The sequence below is a fragment of the Miniopterus natalensis genome, chromosome 9, assembly GCF_054644295.1.
Source record: "Miniopterus natalensis isolate mMinNat1 chromosome 9, mMinNat1.hap1, whole genome shotgun sequence".
Taxonomy (NCBI): Eukaryota; Metazoa; Chordata; class Mammalia; order Chiroptera; family Miniopteridae; genus Miniopterus; species Miniopterus natalensis.
The window spans coordinates 4,348,375-4,367,806 of record NC_142089.1 but is presented as its reverse complement, the minus strand read 5'-3'; the positions used below and the strand labels follow the sequence as shown (position 1 = coordinate 4,367,806).

Below are 19,432 nucleotides of genomic sequence, written 5' to 3'. Positions count from 1 at the left end.
TATAGCATAGTTGCTAGCCAGTCGTACACTTCACAAAGTGCTCCTCCAATATTGACGGTGTTCCTTGTGCTGTCTGTACTTTACATCCCCATGACTATTTTGTAACTGCCAGTTTGTAGTTCTTAATTCCTTCACATTTTTCACCCAGTTCCCCAGCCCCTCTCCCCTCTGGCAATCACATGATGTTGTTTTTGTTTTTTAGGTGCTGTTGAATTAGAAAACTTGCCTTTAAAGAAAGATGCCTTGAAAGAACTGGAATTGCCATTTGAAGTCAAAGCTGGTATGTTGACCAACGAGAGTGAGACAGTTTTGAGTGTCCATTGTTTGGGACCTGGAACTGAGTTGGGCGCTCTTTGACCAGGAAGAGGCAGGGTAGGAAGTGCAGAGTTTAGATCCATCTTAAGTATGGTCCCTAGCCACGAGTATAAGGGTGGCCTTAAGGGGTGGTGGGGAGGTCCTGTGGCCTCTAGACCTACTGAATTAGAGTCTCCAAGTGTGTGTTGTTCAACCTGGGTTTTTAATGAGCATCTCTGGTGGTTATTATGTTTACTAGAGTATGAGAACTTCTGTTCTAGATACAGGGGGTTTTATTTTCAGAGAATTCATTATAAATATTTCAGAGAGAGTTACTCCATTGTATGAAAGTGTGCTCTGGGGTAGTATGCCTGGGTTTATATTCTGTACCTGCCATTTTCTGGTTGTGTGACCTTGGGTAAGTTCCCTGACAACTCTGTGTGCTTCCTTGTCCTTAAGATGGGGCGGTAATAGTACCTACATCAGAGGGTTGTTGAGAGGAATACCTGAGTTAATACATTAAAATTACTCAGGACGATGCCTGGCGCACTCAATAAATGTTTGCAATTATATAGGAGTCCTGCAGTTACGAGGTGTGGTGAGGAAGCAAGAATTGTTCTGGAATAGAAATATTCTCTATTGAATGACCACTTATAAAATTAGTCTCTATCCAGGCACCCTTCGTCATTCATCAGCAGCCTGTTGATATCAGTCAGTCTTTCCTTCATTTTGGAGTACTTATATTACAATAAAATGCAAGTATGATGCAAATCAAAAACCTTGCAAAAGATTCAGGCTTTCTTGAAGGCAGTTCAAGTGGTGGGTGAACCTGGGAGGCACAAGCAGAGGCACTGACACATTAGAATCTGAAGGAAAGCTCTCAAGAATGATGACACTTCCAAAGTAGTTACTGAAGGCTCTGGGGAAAAATGGATGTTTTCTAATATTTTTGCAAAAATGAAAATTTTTATGCTGCTGCAAAAATTAAAACCTAACTGAAGTTATATTTTGCAGTCATATAATTATTGGAATATTATGTATTCTCTCCCCAATTAATTTTAGTTAGAATTGCAACTGTGCACTAATTGCTAAAATTCTTTGCTGTGAAAATTGGTATGTTTCAGTTATATAAATTTTATTAAATATTTAAAAACTTATTTTTTTAGATAAATTACAAATTAAAATGTTTTTGTCATTATTGCAAATTTCTTAATTTGGTACTGGATTACACAGTTGATCACTTGGTGTTGTCATTAAAAATACCATTGTCAATGATACTCTTTTATCTTAAATATAGGGGTGAGCAAAAGTAGGTTTACAGTTGTGAGTATGCAGAACGGTTTATTATTGTATTAGTATTTATTATTATTATTAACCTACTTTTCCCACCCCTGTATAACAGATCAGTTCCACTTGAATTTTAGATCACCCTCTGATAACTTTGCTGCTTTTAGGGGCAGATCTCTGTGAGATCCATGAGGACAGTTCAGATGTTCTTATGCATTATTCCTTACTGGTGACTTGCCTCTAATTAATTGAGTTTAAAGAAGGCTTGAGTCCTAGGAGGCTTGGCTAGAAATAGTAGAACTTGGGAAATAAGTATCACAATTCTCCCAGGCTCTTTAGCTCTCTCATCAGCCCAAGTTCTCAGGAAGAATCAGAATTCTTCCTTGGTAGAGTGCCAGGGCAGCATCACCTGTGTTTCAGTGGGTATGTGCAAGACTGGGCATACTGTAAGTCTTATAACTCCTAGTAAGTACTTAGCAACCAGCAGGTTAATAGTGAACAGGAAATGAGTTTTGTGCCCATGGTCCTGTGCAGGTGCTGTGGGAAGAAAGACACCCCAAGGAAATCTAAGATGTAGTCCAGCTGGGGAAGAGGTAGTTTCCAGGAGAGCACTTGCATTGGTTCTGGTAAAGTCACAGTGAACTTTTCCCAGCTTCCAGTTTATTGTGCCTAATTCATACCGATCTCACACAATTGCTTCACAAATACGAGGACCTGTTGCCTGTTTTCTTAAATTAAAAAAAGGTAGAAGTAATAATGCTCCTTCAAGAAATCTATAAGACTACAGAAAAATAGAAAGAATTAAAAATGTGTAAAGGCATTCATTTAACAAGACTTTCTTTTTCCTAGGTTTAATTGGGAAAGTAACCCTTCAGATTCCCTTTTATCGCCCCCATGTGGACCCTTGGGTGATCTCCATCTCTAGCCTTCACTTAATTGGAGCCCCTGAAAAAATACAAGATTTCAATGATGAAAAGGAGAAACTGTTGGAAAGAGAACGCAAGAAAGCTCTGCTTCAAGCCCTGGAGGAGAAATGGAAGGCAAGGCAGAAATCCTTTGGCCCATAAGAGCACCGTGTTGAGAGTCTTGGTGTGAGCAAAGCACTGGCCGTGGCTAACACTGGCTCTTTTCTTTGTAGAACGAACGCCAGCAGAAAGGGGAATCCTATTGGTATTCAGTCACTGCCTCGGTAGTTACGAGAATTGTGGAGAATATTGAAGTAAGTCCTACTGACTTTTATAAAGTAGAAACGTGAGAGGGATTTATTTCTCAGGCTTAAATGTATTCACTTCTTAGTTATTAGGTTCTCATGGTCTCACTGATACAGGGTGTACTCTGTCGATAGGGCTGACTGTTCAGGTGTGCCCTTTTCTAGGCGGTGCCAGAGGGAAAACCTGAAAAGCAAGTCCCAGGTCTAGGCTCTGGCGCACGGGTTTTTCTTGCTTTGGTTAGTGTGAGTAGGAGTTTTCGTTTCACTTACATTTCACTTCACTTTCTTTTTGAATGTTGGAGTCCCACTTGCTAAAGGACTTAGCTCCTGAGAAGCCAGGTCACCTAAGCCTCCATGACTATTGTTTCAGGGCGAATCACATACCCTCTGTGATCTCAGTTCCTTCATCTGTAAAATGAGAGAGGTCAATGCATGGTTTCTGGTTGATGACTGAATTGTGAACAGCCCACTAAGCTATTTATCTCACTGATGGATCTGGTGGCAGCTTGATGGGTGTCAGTGCTTTCTCCCTTTAATTACAATTTTGTTTTGTCCTCAAAAACTAGATTAGAGTCCATTTTCGTGAATGTCATGAGTTAGCCTGTACCTACTAGCTCCAGGGTGTTCTTGCAGTGCTGGGTGACACAGGTATATCACTTCCCCCTAAATAGTCTGAAGTCGTCGGTTTCATAACTTTGATGAAAAGATTGGTACATTTGAGGTAACTGCTTTGAATTCTACTTCAGGAAGTTACTTTTTTTTTTAAGCTGTTACTGATTTTTAAAAATTTATTTTCGTTTTATTTTTTTAGAATGTATCTTTATTGATTTCAGAGAGAGAAAGGGAGAGAGACAGAGAGAGAGAAACATCAATGATAAGAGAGTTATTGATCGGCTGCCTCCTGCACGCCCCCTTCTGGGAATCAAGCCCACAACCTGGGCATGTGCTCTGACTGAGAATGGAACCTCGACCTCCTGGATCTTTGGTCGATGCAGAGCCACGCCCGACTGGGCTCGTTTTATTTTTAATAATAGCTTTGTTGAGATTTAGTTCACATATCATAAAGTTCATATTTTTTAATTTTTTAATTTTTAAATATATGGTTTTATTGATTTCAGGGAAAGAGGAAGGGAGAGGGGGAGAGAGATAGAAACATCGATGTGAGAGAGAAACATTGATTGGCTGCCTCCTGCACGCCCCCTACTGGGGATCAAGCCTGCAACTCAGGCATGTGCCCTCACAGGGAATTGAACCAGTGAACTCCTGGTTCATAGGTCAGCGCTCAACCAGTGAGCCACACCAGCTGGGCTAAAGTTCATACTTTTAAAGTGCACAATCTGTTGTTTTTGGCACATTTTCAAAATTGTGCATTGATCACCACTATCTAATTCCAGAAGAGTCTCATCATCCCCCAAAGAAACCCTGTACGCAGTTAGTCATCACTCCCAGTTCCTCTCTCCCTCCAGCCCCCTGCAGTCCCAAATCTACTGTCTCTATGAATTTGCCTGTTCTGGACACTTCATATAAATGGAATCATACTGTGTGTGTCCTTTTGTGGCTGGCTTCTTTCACTTAGCATAGTGCTTTCAGGGTTTATCCATATTGTAGCATCTATCAGTACTTCATTCCTTTTTATGACTGAATATTCTATTCCTTATATGGCTTGTCGAAGAGAAACAAAGTGGGACAGTAGCTGCTGGTAGAAGGGAAAGAACAGAATTCCATTTCAGTTTGCACAGAGGTGACTGGGCCTTTTAAAAGAAGAATGAGGGTGTGAGTGCGGGAGGCTCCGGTGAAAAATTATAAAGGTTGATCAGTGTGTGATTAGGCTCGCTGCACCCGCCAGCTAGGCTTCTGTCCTCGCACAGAGACTGGGAGACCGAGGCCCTGGCCTATCTGATGATCAAATTTCAAAGGAATGGCTGACTGGTTTTCAGGGCTTTGAGTTGTAGGAGATATATATATATATGTGTGTGTGTGTGTATATACATATATACATACGTACATACATACATATATACACACACACACACACATATGTTCACAATTGTAAGCCCTTAGAGCAATTATAAATGCTTTAAGAAAAGGAGGTCAGAGGCTGATTGTCAGGTGTTGGCTAGAACAAACAAACAGCCCTGAGCTTTTCCGGAGAGGAACTCAGAAAGGGGCTGGACTATCCCAGGGACACAGCCTTAGGCAGCAGGAAGCCACATCAAAATCAGGTCAGGTCTCTTAGGGCAGGGGTTTGGACAGAATGTTCTTCCGAGAGTTTTTGTAGTTCTCAGGGTGTACCCATTTTGTTTATCTGTTCATCAGCAGAGAGACACTGGGCCATTTCCACTTTTTGGCTACTGTGGATAATGCCACTGTGAACATTCATGTATAGGGCTTTGTGTGAATTTATGTTTCAGTTCTCCTGAGTATCACATACTCAGGAGTGGAATTGCTGAGTCATTTGGTAACTATATGTTTAATTTTTTGAGGCACTAGCAAACTTTTCCAAAGTGGATGCAGTGTTTTATAGTGTACAGTGACGTAGGAGCGTTTCAGTTTTCCTTCTCCGTGCTTGTTGCTGTCTGTCTTTTGATTATAGCCACACTAGTGGTGTGAGGTGATATCTCACTGTGGCTTTGATTTGCTGAGCATCGTTTCATATGCTTAGTGGTCATTTATATATCCTTTTTATAGAAATGTCTATCCAAATCCTTTGCCCATTTAAAAAGTGGTTTATTTGGTCTTTTAATTGTTAGTTGTGAGAGTTTTGTTATATATTCCAATTCTAGTCCATTATCAGATACATGATTTGTAAATATTTCCTCCCATTCTGTGTGTTCTTTTCACTTTCTGTTATTATTTTTTAATTCATTGAAGCAGCATGCCTTTTCAGTAGCTTGCCTCCAGGGGCATGGGGAAATAAAGAAGCAAATAGGCACAAAGTGTATATGCCCTGCTGGTGTCCCTGTGTCCAGGTGCAAGGACTCAGAGGCAAAGCTGAGATGTCATAAAAGAGGGAGGGCCAGTTATCAGTTATCTGGATAGAGTGGTATTACTTTCTTCTAGTGTGTCTTTAAGGTGTCTTCTGAGTTGATGTAATGAAAGTATTGTAGCCCTCTGTTACTGTTCAGTTTGTGATTATAACTGAGGAACTTGAAGAGCACTGGCTTTGTGTGTGATGTGTTCACATAAAATGCCAGCTGTGTTTACTTCGTGTGGCTCAGGGCAGTGTGACTTCTGCCTGTAGCAGTCTACCCATAGCAGTTGTCTAAATGTGCTTTTCTTTTTCTCCCCTTTGCAGTTAAAAATTCAAGATGTTCATTTGCGCTTCGAAGATGGTATTACCAATCCTTCCCATCCTTTTGCATTTGGCATCTGTATTAAGAATGTGTCCATGCAGAATGCTGTGAATGAGCCTGTGAGTATGAAATATGACTGAGCCGGGAAGAAAGCATAGTTCTAGGGAGTCTGGGGCTCTGCCTTTTGTCATTTTGTCTCGTGTGAACGAGGTTGTGTTCTTCCACCCTGTCCTTTCACTGGTGTGTATGTGTCTTGCCTGTATGCAAAGATCTAATTTGCTGAAATTGGGGAACGGTTAATTCTCTCTGGCCGTTCATTACTTCCTCCTCAGTAAATGTTGGCGCAGCCCCTTTCATCTCATGCACGAAGAACCCAAGGTTCAGAAAGGCTGTCATCTTCGGTTTTCTTCTCGCACCATGCGTACTCCCCAGGTAAACTCACCCCGTTTCATAGGTTCAGCTACCACCTGGGATGTCTGCTGATCGCTTCCTCTTGAACTCCATGCTCCAGCTCCCGAATGACCTTCATTTTCATGGTCTTTAACTACCTGTGGATACAGACGCCTCTAGGGCATTAAGCCTTGTCATAACCCCAGATGATCCCGTGATATCCCATCTGCCCAATTTGCTCCACTGAAACCAACTTTTTCCTTTATTTTCTAACATGTACTGAAGGTCCAAACAAACAAATGAAAACTAGCACCTTGTGACCCTTTTCTGCGTGAGGCACCATGCTTTGTGTTTGTGCGATTTTGTTCCTTGTATCCTCATTACTTTTCACCACCGCTGTTATCCTCGTGGACAGCTGAGGGTGCTGAGGCGCAGAGAGCTGAGGGGAGGGTGCATCAGCTCTAGGTCTGCAGTGGCAAGCTGTGGCCTGTGGGCCAGATTTATGCCTGTGTTTTTGTAAATAAAGATTTATTGAATCACTGCAGTGCCCATTGTTTAGGTATCTTTTAAGGCTGCTTTTGTGCTACAGTGGCTGAGTTGAGTAGTTACAGCAGAGACTGTGTGGTCTACACAGCCTTAGTATTTACTCTCTGGCCCTTTTCAGAAAACATTTGCCATCCCTGCTGCAGAGCATATGTTCTTACCCACCACCCTAATCTCTAGAAGCTTTGTACTTGTTCCACTTTTTATTCCTCAACTCCACATCCATTTGATCACAGTGTACTGCCAATTTTTCCTTCAACGTGTCTCAAATGTGGCTCTTCTCTTGTCCTCACTGCAACTGTCTGAGGTCGGGATCCTGTCAGCTTCTGCCTGGGCTGATAAAACATCCTGTTCTGTGACCTCCTTGCTCCCACCCCAGGCTCTTGATTCATTCTGTACCAACGCTTCCTACCCTTTTCCACATCACAGCACAGAAAACAAAGGCAGTATTTGTACAGGACACGGGGGCAAATGGATGTGGCTGCTGCGGGCTGGAGGTGGCTGGCTTAGAGTAACCAAGTACTTCTGAACAGGAACTTGAGCCTATAAACTAGCTCATTATCATGACACACTTACGACTCATTTTCTCTGGCTCACCGGGTGGGAGCTCTGCTTTGCACTGTTGCCAGAGTTTTGTTTCTAAAACACATACCTGGTCCTGGTGTAAACCTGCATTGAAACCCTCAGGGCTCCCTGTGACAAAGGATGAGCTCTGAGCTCTGTGGTGTGGCATACACTTCCTTTCCTACCTAGTGTGTCAGTGTCCGGGGCTGTATAACAAATGATGACTAGATGACTGCAAACAACAGAAATTTATTCTCTAGTGCTGTAGGGTAGAAATCCAAAGTCAAGAGGTTGGCAGAGTAGATTCTCCCTGGAGGCCTTTCCCCTTGCTTCAGATGGTAGCCTTGGCATCGTGGGCTTGGAGATGCACCATCCAATCTCTGCCTCTCCTTTCACATGGCCTTCTCCCTTGGTGTCTGTTTTTTTCTCCTTTAAGGGTACCAGAGGGCCCATTCTAATCAAGTATGATCTCATTTTAATTTGATTACATCTGCAAAGACCATATTTCCAAATAAGGTCCCATTCAGAGGTTTTGGGAGGACATGAATTTTTTGGGGGAGGAAACTATTCAACCTAATATACCTTGTAACATCCAGTCTACTTTTTGCACTACTTAACTAACTCCCACTGTAAATATGTTCATACATATGTACGAACACTGCCCCCACACCACACGAGCAGTGCTCTAGTTACCAAACTCGCCATCCTCTGGAGTTACCAGGCATTCGTGTTGTTGGCCATACTCTTTGAAATGTGTCCCAGTCCTTTACTCTTACCCAGCCCTGTGCCGAAACTAACACATCTTTGATATTCACACAGTGCTATTTTCTCCTTGTTTCCTCATGGCATCTTACATATTCTCCCACTGCTTCCCTCTGCTTAATTAAAATTGTTTGCATATTTGTATCCCCAGTTAGCTGGACTTGAACTCTGGGGTGCAAAACCATACTTTAATCTAGTTTTGTATCCCCAGCACCTTGCAGAGTGCCTGCTGCATGATTCTTCACAAATGGCTTGTTGAATGAATGAGTGAATTCATGAATATACTCATCTTGTTCTCTTCCCTGTCTGTCTTACCTCAGGTACAGAAGTTAATGCGGAAAAAGCAATTAGATGTGGCAGAGTTTAGCATCTATTGGGATGTCGATTGCACTTTATTGGGGGATTTGCCTCAGGTGGAGTTACAGGTATGATTCTGGCTGAGAGCCTTATTGCAACACTACACTGAAGTAAATAAAGTGGTGTGGCATCACTGTCCTCCAGGTTTTTGTTCTCTGCATCTCTGAGTCCCGTTCCCATACCCCCCTCCGTAGGCACCCACTCTCAGGTGTGTTGCTGTGCATGTAACTGAACAATATATAGTGTTTTGGGTATGTTTTACATTTATATTGCATTACAGATTTCTTCATTTTCTTATTTTCACTATGTTTTTTAGGCTATATTTTTAAGATTGATCAGTGTTGCTATTTATACTTCCAGTTTATTGCTTCTCATTATTGCGTAGTATTCCACTGTATGCATCAAACATGCTGTCACTGTAGCCATTCTTCTAGCGACGGCGTACTAGGCATTCAGAGTTTCAGTGACCAAGGCACCAGATACGACTCTTAAAGAAGTGCTTTCCTGTGTTTATGTTGACACTTCACCTCGGGTGACATTTCTTTAAGAAATACTGAGAGGTCACTATAAATCATTGGATGTAAAGTATTACTGTTGTGAAGGTTTACAGAAATCTCAGTTTAATCTTTTGTAAAGAAATTGTAGGTGATTTAAGTGAAATAGAGAAAAAGGACTCACCTTTCCTCCCCCCCAAGATTATCTTTGGCTTGCATGCTGTCACATGGAATGGTTTCATTTCGCTAGTTTGGTTAAATGATACTGTGCTTCCATACAGTAGAACAGTATGCAACTATAAAATAAGGGCAAAGATCAATATATAATAGTCTCTAAGATACAGTGTTACATTTAAAAAACTGAGGCAAAACAGGATAGATACCATTTATGTAAGAATGGTTACAAAACTAGAAAACTGTGGATTTGAGTACGTAGCAAGGTGCTTCTGGCAGATTGCATAAGAAACTGATATTATTGGTTGCCTCTGGGGAGGACAGTTAGGCGGCTGGAGGATGGGGGTGGGAAGGAGATACTTTACCTTTTTTGCCTTTAAATTTTAAACCACTTGAATATATTACTTAATAAAAAATATAAATAAACATTTTAAAAGCTCTGGAGCTTTAGCTTCCCAGCTTTATCCTGTTTGTGGATTCTGAGGTAATATACATACTGACATGTAACTTGATCCTAAAAGCACTTGCCATAATGACAGAGGTTCTTGTAACCCTCAGGAGGCCATGGGCAAGAGCATGGAGAGTCGTGACCATCACTACATCTTGGAGCCCGTGTGTGCATCTGCCCTTTTGAGGAGAAACTGCTCCAAAGAGCCTCTGAGGTCTCGGCACACTCCCCGCTTTGAATGTGACATCCAGCTGGAGACCATTCCCCTGAAACTCTCCCAGGTACCACCATCGTCCCCGGTGGTTTATGCTCTCACTGTCGGACGCGTGGTGCAGGAGCACATCCATAGAAGAATCTCAGTACTTCGTAGTACCCCTGTGGGAAAGAAGGCACAAAAAGTTGTGCTCAAAGTTGTAGTGGGTGTAGAACCCATCATCTGTAGTACAGTCGAATTGGGCTGGTCTCAGATTAGTTCTGAGTTGATGTTTTTAAGTGCTGGGCAGTGTATAAGAGCACAGTAAATATCAGTACTTAACTGTCAGGGTCCTGGGAGAAATGCCACTTGATGCTGAAATTTGGTCTTTCAGTTTGCACTGGATTTCAGGTCAGTGGATCGACTGATATGAATTATTCTTGTTAGATATATGTCTTAACTGGGTAAAAGAAACAAATCAATTCTAACCTAGTACCTCTTAATCTCTAATAAAAGCTACAATACCGGCAAATCATGGGATTCCTCAAGGAGCTGGAACGAAAGGAGAGGCAGCTGAAGTTTCGGAGGTGGAAACCCAGAGTGGCCGTCTCTGAGAAGTAAGGGCTCTCAGTTGTATGTGAAATGCATTTTGTAGCATTTTGGTTTTTTGTACATGGATCAGAAATACCCCTCACTGTTCTTTACTCATGGTTGGAGATAAAAGTATGGTAAATTTTTCTGGCCTTTAAAATGCCATTTCTGTTGTTTGTCATTGTTGATATTCTGATTGTCTTTTGGTTTGGTGACTCGAGTTTGGCCTTAGGTTGAGTTTGGTGGAAGTGAGAAGACTCTCTCAGTCTGATTTTGCGGGTAGACTGAGGTTGCTGTGGTGGGGCCTGATACTTTGGACCTACTTCCCTATGTCTTTTCTCTCAGGTTATTTGGTCGACACTTACATAGTACACTTTATAATTCCTGTAGTGAAAAGAAATCTTTTCATGTTGCAGTAATAAACTGGACCAATCCAATATTAAACCTGCTTTAGATCATTTGTATTTCCATATCTTTTCTGAAGTAGTCCATTTAAAGTCATTAGTAGTCAAATCTTTGGTAATTATCTTATGATGACATTGACCTTCCAGCTTCCACTTGTCAGTGGAGGGGGCTGATACTATGAGTAATTCAGGCCAGCTGAGGAATATGTTATTTTTGATGTATAAATTGAGGATCTATTATGTGATGTGGATTTCCTCACATGTTGAGTTTAGCCCAATATTAAAATGAGTTTGAGGCATTAAGTGATGGCTAACAAGAGGAAAGTTATCTCAGAAGAGGAGTGGTGTTAGGTGGGTTGCCCTGGGTTGACAGTATTTTAGTTGCTTTTAATGTAAGAAGTAATGATATTGTTATGAAATATTTCAGCTGCCGAGAATGGTGGTATTTTGCCCTTAATGCTAACCTGCATGAGATCAGAGAGCAGAGGACACGCTGTACCTGGGACTTCTTGTTGCACCGCGCCCGCGACGCTGTGTTCTATACTGATAAATACTTCAGCAAATTAAAAGGAGGCTTGCTGTCTGCAGATGACAAGGTGAGCGACTATTGTCTTGTGTGTCTTGCCTTCAGAGGGTGAGAATGTTGCTCTCAAAGGCTGAAGAAGGTGGAGTGAAGAGGACCCTTGCTAAGGAACTTAATGTCACAAGTAGAGTAGGAGTCAGTCTGACTAGGGTGAGAACGTGTTGGAAGGCCGTGGCCTCGGCTTGGCCAGAAGCATCCTCCACCTGCTGCTAGAGGAGAGCTGGCCATGGGCTGGGAGGAGGGGAAGGTGGCCATGGTCCTGCCGAGCCTTCATGCCCACTCCCTCCTACCCCGCTCTCAGTGCAAGGCTCTCAGAGACTCTTCATCTAGCCACCTGCGTCTCTTCCAAGCCTAGTTCTTTTCATTGTTTTTTTCCTCTGAGTCTGTAGCTAATCTCTGTAGGCTTTGGCCTACATTTTCCCTAAACCAGATTGATTTGCTTGACCTTGGGGTTTTTGGAGGTAGAAGCTAGGCAGAGGAGGTGAAGTAGGTGGTGAGGGTGAGCCTTTCTAGTTAATTGTAGGGCTAGAGACTCTTAGAACTGCTGGGACAGCTCTAGCCCTGCTCTAGTCTGTCTGCCTCTGTCTCCTGAGGGAAGGGAGTTAGGATTGCTGATTGCTTTGCTCCTGGATTTGTTTCAGTTTTGTGAGCATCAATTTTTGCAAAGCAGTTTAGACTATTCCTAATATTTCTGCTGTCTCTGTTTCTTTAGTCAACCCTTCCAAGAAAAAGGAATATTACTTTCCCTTTAGCAGCTGTCTTAACTCAGGCAGCTATAACAAAATGCTATAGACTAGGCTTAAAAAAACAGCCATTTATTTCTCTCAGTTCTGGAGTCTGGGAAGTCCAAGATCAAGGTGATGGCTTGGTTGGGTTCTGGTGAGATCTCTCTTCCTGGCTGCTTTCTTACTGTGTGCTCAAATGATCTTACCTTTGTTTTTGTAAGGGCACTAATCCCTCATGAAGTCCCATCCTCACAGCCTCGACTAACCTAATTACCTTCCAAACACCCTGTCTCCAAATCCCATCACACTGAGGGTTAAAGTTTCAACATATGAACTTGGGGGGGGGGGCATTTAGCCCATAAGAGCACCCCACTATGTGGTAACTGCTCAGTGCTGAAACCCTAGGTGCTCTCACCTTTCCTGCCAGTACCCTGAGCCATGACTCACTCACCTGTTCATGCCTTTTCACCAGTGTGAGGCATGGTTACTGACATGGGATCCTTATGGAAAGGATGGAATAAACCAGACATTTTGTTTTGGGTGGTTTTCTTAAATACACTGGCAAAGTCATGGAGGGAGAGAAAAATCTAAACTATAATTGAGGTGAGCAAGTAAACGCACATAATTTCCTTTCCCTACTGTCGGGGCATCAGATCAGCTTGGGAGAGCTAACTCTGTCTTCTGTACCTTTGCAGAATGGTAGCTGACTGCCATTGCTCTTTCCTAACCAGCATGAAACAAATTACAGTGACCACTTCCTTGCACATGTGCCACGTGAAACAAAGGGGCAGGAGCCTGCACACGTCCCGTGTGAGCTAGGTCCCAGCGTCCTCATCTGAAGTGGGCAGAATGGTAACCAGTCACCTACTTGCTCAGCCGAGAGAATGCATGTGAAAGCGCTGCGAACTCTGTGCTGTGCAGTGTGCAGGATGTCACAGCAGCACCTGTGTGTGCTACTATTTCCCACCAGTGCTGTTCTTTGCTTCCTCTAGTTACCATTGATCTCAGAAATCAAGAATCTAAACCAGAAACATAGCAACCATGGACCTTGCTGTTTATCTTCAGCGTTTCTTGGCCCTCAGTGGAGGTGTTGGGGACCAGATAGGCACCTTCACAGAATGTGTAGTGAGTGGTTTGTGAGAGTGTCCAGTTTCTCGGGAGCTGTAACACCTGCTTTGTTTGTTTGCTTGTTTTTTCACTGAAACAGGAGGAAATATGTCGGATTGAAGAGGAACAGAGCTTTGAGGAATTGAAGATTTTGCGTGAGCTGGTGCATGAACGATTTCACAAGCAAGAGGAGCTGGCAGAGGTAAGGAGTCTGCGAGAGAAGACATGCTCAGAGCCAGCACGCTCCGAGCACTTTTGCTCTGATGCACTTATGCTTGGGGCAGGGTGGGGGGTGGGGCAGAAAATTCTCAGTGGCGTGCCGCAGCTGTTTCTGTCTTTTGGGTCCTCATACTGCACCCTGTTGATTGACACAGAGCCTGCGAGAGCCTCAGTTTGATTCTCCAGGAGACTCTCCTGGAGAACCAGGAGCCGGTGCTGGCAGTGGGATGCTGCAGTATCTTCAGTCCTGGTTTCCCGGCTGGGGTGGCTGGTCTGGGAAGCCAGTCGAGGGGCTGTCAGCAGAGCAGCATGAGCAGTGGACGCCTGAAGAGATCCTGGGTAAGGTGGGGCTCCTTCACATTAGCCTCTTGGGTTGCAGTGAAGGGAGGTGCTTGGTTCTAATAATTTGTCTGTTACTTGTGAAATGACCCAGAGTTTTTTCAAACAAATAAACAGAAAAAGATATTTATAAAACAGCTTGTCTCATGCTCATAGAGGCGGAGAGAGGGTGTTTTTGGAAAGACTTCATTTGCAACTCTGTTACTAAATTTGAACATTAGCACAGTTTCAGGTAGATCTGAGTGACAGTGCTTGACTAGAACTAAATTTGAGAAAGTTCAGAAGTTTCAAACTCTGAAGCTCCAGTACTAGTCCAGAGCTGCTCTCAGACTGCACTGTCCAGTGTGGTTTCTGCAGTCATAGATGGCTGTTTAAACTTAAATTAATTAAAATTAAATACAAGCCCTGCTGGGCGTGGCTCAGCGGTTGAGCATCGACCTAGGATCCAGGCGATCGGGGTTCGATTCCCGGTCAGGGCACATGCCCGGGTTGTGGGCTCGATCAATGACTCTCTCATCATTGATGTTTCTGTCTCTCTCTCGCCCTCTCCCTTCCTCTCTCTGAAATCAATAAAGATATATTTAAAAAAATAAATAAAAATTAAATACAATAAAACATTCACTTCCTCAGTCGCACTAGCCACATTAGCCACATATGCCAGGCAGGCCAGGTGTGCCCAGAGCCACCATGGTCAATGGCCACTGTCCTGGACAGTGCAGGTGGAGAACCTTGTTCCACTGTGTTGGGCAGCATGGCTTTATCCTATACTTGACCGTAATCCTGAGCATCTTCCCCGTTTGTGAATAAATTGGTAAGGGGCCTTATGAAATGGTTGAGTTGTTCTGCATTAGTGAGTAGAACAGTCACCCACAACTTTGGAGTTCTTTTCTAAAACAGGGAAAGTAGATAATGTCGCCATGACTGTGATCAGTGTGCCTGGTTGTGCTTCAGAAGTTTTCCCATGTATTTTCTCAATGTCATTTCTTCCCCACAGTAGGCACCGAGGAGTTTTTTGACCCCGCTGCGGACGCCTCCTGCATGAACACGTACACCAGGAGAGATCATGTCTTCGCCAAGCTGAACCTGCAGTTACAGCGCGGCACCGTGAGTCTGTCACACCAGGAGCCTGGCACTCCTCAAACCCAGGAAAGTGCTTTCATGCAGCTCGAGTTTTCAGGTACTGCCCCCTGTGTGCCTGTGTCACTTAAATCTCATTATTTGGGTAGTTTTGTTCTGGAAAGTTGCCGTGATTATTGTTCGTAGGGGAAACACACGGTTAGCTTCCTGGAGTCTCTGGCTGTAACATCCATCAACAGATCAGTACAGAACCTTTTCTGATGTGTGATGTGTTTAAAGACACCTTATCTAACATATGCTGTTGATTCGTTAATACTGAACTCATGGCCAGCGGCGGTGTAACTCACGCCCACTTGAAGCTTATCTAATGCACACAAGTTTCTCTGTAAGGCACATCATGGCTTGTTTGTGCTCAGGGACACTAGACAGCACTTCAGCACTGTGCATGGGGGCCATTTTGAGCAGTGAAATCAACAAAAAGCAGTAAAATGCAAAAACCTTGGCACTAAGTAGACTATGAAAAGGGCACTGTGTACGGTGTGAGCAGAAACAGCAAAGCAGAGCGTTGTTCAGCCTCAGCAGGGGAATGCACATGTCAGGTGACTCGGATTGTTTGCTGCCCTGCACGCATCCTTGAGATCACAGTGAGCATTGATTTGGGAGCTACACGTAAATTTTAGTGAGTAGGCACATTCACCAATGTTGAATCGGCCAATAATGAGGAAGAACTGTATTTGACTTCTTGTGACTTTGAATTAAAGGTGTATAAATAAGGACCCAGATGTTGGTTTTTACATCTCACAAATATTTTCCCCCCAGTTCATAAAATAGCCACTTACCTGAGGTTTCTCAGTATAGCTTAGAGGCAGATGACAAAAAAAAAGCCAGTTTGTTTGACTTTATAGTCTTGAGAGCTGGGGTATCATAAACTTAATATGGACCTAGCAGATTGCTTGAACTTAATTGTAAAGTGCTCTGCTTAAAAGTCATTCTGTTAGGAAGTGTCTAATATTTCTTATATACAGGGTGTCCCCCCAAAATGTATACACATTTTAACAGCTGAAGATAGCTCAGTTTTGAAAATGAAATATATTTTAATACACACTGCCATTATAATTATTCAAAGTGTGTGTACACACTTTTTTAGAACACCCTATATTTATATAGATAGATTTATGTACATAGACATATAGATAGGGTTTTTTCTTGGCTTTTAATTTCAAGGAAAAATAGTTCATGTATCTAATAGTCCTCTGTAAAATATTATACTTAATACTTCTAAAACACTTTAGGCTGTCATGGCATAGTATCAACTCTTATATTTATTTTTTGTAGATGTAAAACTTCTAGCAGAATCCTTTCCTCGAAGAAATTCTTCCTTGCTTCTAGTCCGGTTGGGTGGACTGTTTCTTCGTGACCTGGCCACAGAAGGAACTATGTTTCCCCTTCTGGTCTTCCCTAATCCAGTACGTTCAACAGGGGAATGGGAATCCACCCAGGGTGATGGTGAATGCCCGTCTGTTTTAGGCAAGCAGTGGGTAATATTAACTTGATTCATTTCGACATTTGATTGTCTTGAGACAGATGACTGATTAAAGACAAACTGGAGTTAGATAAGTTTTTTAAAGTTGTTAGCAAACGTTGGTGGGATTTATGGCAGTGTCCTCGTCCTCCCCTGTGTTGTAGCCACCATGGAATAGTTTGCTCTGATTTGGAAGAAAATGCCGTTAGTACCAGTGTTTTCTGCATTTCAGGGTCAATGTTTGAATTTCCACTGTGCCTGACTGACCTTGTCATGCATTCTGACCCTTAGTCACTGGATAGGGCTTCCTCTCTTTCCAGAATTCCAAGAAAAACCACCTCAACATTTGTACATATGTGCTAATTTTTTATATAGAATATCCTTTATTAATTAGAAGATCTTCAATCTTATCAAATTGGCAAAGATATGGTCAGAATAATTGAATAAATTTAGCCACTTATTGTGCCCATACTTTTTTTGGGGGAGGTATATAGATTGTGGAGAAAGTGGGAGTGCAGAGTGAGACTGAACAGCTGTACATGGTTAATATTCATGTAGCAGTCATTCATTAAATGCACTACATGCAAAGTAGCACACTAATGCTCGGGGAAGACATGTCCTCACTCAGTTGGGTAAACGGCAGACTAGAGGGATCCTCCTGCAAATCCTTAGCTTTCTGATGTCAGATGAATTTTGATTTGATTGTGCTCAGCAAGAGTGATGCCAGAGGGTAAAGCATGAGTGTGTGCGCCCAGTGAATCACCCCCTCTCCCCCTGACAGTTGTGCAATTTGTGTGTGTTTAACAGCAAAAGGAAGTTGGCAGAGTCTCACAGTCTTTTGGCCTCCAAACAACATCTGCAGACAGAAGTGAACATTACCCTGGTAATTTGTCATACGTTCTTAAAACTGATCCTGAAAAATACGATGATTACAGATTGGTAGTCCTGGTCAGCAGTAAAAGAGGGAGTGTGTCCTATTGTGTGCCCAATGGTTTGCTGTGTGGACCCCTATTTGACTTGGAGGCAGCCTGGTGCTCACCAGGGCAACCTCTCAGGGCCTCCAGTTTCTTAGTTTCCGTAATGGGAGCAAATACAACAACCTGTCTTGAGGAGTCCTGTTATAATTAAGGGTCAATCCTTATTAGGCTCTCTATTTTATAAAAAGTGCATAAATGTGAACTAATTGGAAAATAGTTTAGGAAATGTCTTTTCTCTAGAATTTCTCATAGGCCTGTTAAGAGTAGGGTGTCGATTTTGCTGCGTTCCATTTTCTCTCTGCTTTTTTCCTTCAGCTGTGGACCCAGATGCACCAGTGTTTGAGATGCTGTATGAGAGGAATCCAGTGCACAGCCACTTCGAGAGGCGGCTGGACGTCAGCACCAGGCCCTTGAACATCATATATAATCCCCAGGCTATTAAAAAAGTAGCGGACTTTTTCTACAAGGGAAAGGTTCATACCTCAGGTTAACTTTTTTGTTTGTTTGCTCTTATGTTACATATCAAGACATCTTTTCTGTCATTTCTGGTGCTCTGGACAAGGGTTATTGTACATTCAGGTGACCTGGTAGTGGTAGAAAGGCCTGCAGAGCATGTGTGTGGGGTTGTCCCTGGAATGCCACTTTTCCAGGAGGAATCAATATCCTTACATATTTTCTTTTTCTTTGCTCCCATCTAGCAAACATATTTTAAATGCTTCCCAATCCATTAGGATGGTGGTTTCCTTGGCTACCCAGGATACTTTAGATCATTGGAATTTAGGAGGTCTGTTCAAGAATTTCTTTCTGGATGGCAGGCAGGATCAGTGGTCTGTTTTACTTGTTTGGTGGAGCATTAAATTCTGCAAAGTTCATCACTGCCCTCTCCCATATCATTGATTTATTTACGTCTCCCTTTGTTCCCAAAAAAGAATCGAAACAGTAGGTGTAGAAAAGGCACTTTTGTTGACAGGGAAATTGATAAAACAGTATTACTTGGCTAAATGTATCCTCTCCCTCCCTCTTTATAATAATGTTGTTTTAGTTTGTCTGTTTTGGAGTCTTTTCATGTAAATAGTAGCCATAAATGTCTTGGCTTATTGCTCCATCACTGATAGGATATAGGAGGCATTTATTTCCTTCTAAATCCCCTTTCCTCTTTCAATGTAATGTCATGCTTTTAAGGATTTTGAAATAAAATAGTTTGGACTCTTTCGGACAACAATTCATGAAATTCTAGTAACTTAGTACCTTCCCTGCCTTTCTCCTCATGACTGTCCCTCACCCATCTTTGCCTCGTTCCTGTTACCCTATATAGTGCCAGGCCAGGCTGGAGGAAGGAACTGTTGTCATACAGACTGTTTTTTAGTTTTGGTGGAAATTCTTGATGAGAACAGATGTCGCAGCTCTTTTGTCTATGTTTGAAAGTTCTGATCCTCCTGTCTGTTTCCAATCTTGCAGGTTTTGGTTATCAGTCTGAACTTGAGTTGAGAGTGGCTGAAGCGGCCCGAAGACAGTATAACAAACTGAAGATGCAGACCAAGGCAGAAATCCGACAAACTCTCGATCGCCTCCTAGTGGGTGACTTCATTGTAAGTGGGTAACGTAGAACCCTGGTGGGGCTGGGGGAGGGGCAGGCATGCGCTCTGTCCTGCGCTTTACCTGTTGAGGGAGGGCATGCTCGAATCAGTTACACTGATTCCATTGGAACTATGAACTCCTTGTCAGCTAGCAAAAAACATCTCATGTCTTTTACAGTCAGGGTTTAATGAATAAAAAAAACTCACAAAACGAATGATTGACTAGATCATGTTTTTTCCTTGTACCAAATTTAGAACACTCTCGAGATGCATGTTTGTTCTACTTTCTAGACCTGGTATTT

The 19,432-nt window shown here is 42.7% G+C and overlaps 1 protein-coding gene across 2 annotated transcripts in view; it reads left to right on the top strand.

Moving 5' to 3' along the window:
• VPS13D (vacuolar protein sorting 13 homolog D) overlaps positions 1 to 19,432 on the top strand; it is a 208,616-nt gene that overhangs the window by 5,090 nt on the left and 184,094 nt on the right. For both annotated transcript variants that reach the window (XM_016205659.2, XM_016205658.2), the window contains exons 2-16: positions 203 to 280; positions 2,431 to 2,621; positions 2,720 to 2,800; positions 6,087 to 6,203; positions 8,664 to 8,768; positions 9,927 to 10,097; positions 10,526 to 10,626; positions 11,432 to 11,600; positions 13,520 to 13,621; positions 13,794 to 13,977; positions 14,975 to 15,154; positions 16,390 to 16,520; positions 17,384 to 17,459; positions 17,869 to 18,039; positions 19,012 to 19,142. In XM_016205659.2, the coding sequence (XP_016061145.2) occupies positions 203 to 280; positions 2,431 to 2,621; positions 2,720 to 2,800; positions 6,087 to 6,203; positions 8,664 to 8,768; positions 9,927 to 10,097; positions 10,526 to 10,626; positions 11,432 to 11,600; positions 13,520 to 13,621; positions 13,794 to 13,977; positions 14,975 to 15,154; positions 16,390 to 16,520; positions 17,384 to 17,459; positions 17,869 to 18,039; positions 19,012 to 19,142 (1,988 nt within the window). The remainder of the gene's footprint in view (positions 1 to 202; positions 281 to 2,430; positions 2,622 to 2,719; positions 2,801 to 6,086; positions 6,204 to 8,663; positions 8,769 to 9,926; positions 10,098 to 10,525; positions 10,627 to 11,431; positions 11,601 to 13,519; positions 13,622 to 13,793; positions 13,978 to 14,974; positions 15,155 to 16,389; positions 16,521 to 17,383; positions 17,460 to 17,868; positions 18,040 to 19,011; positions 19,143 to 19,432) is intronic.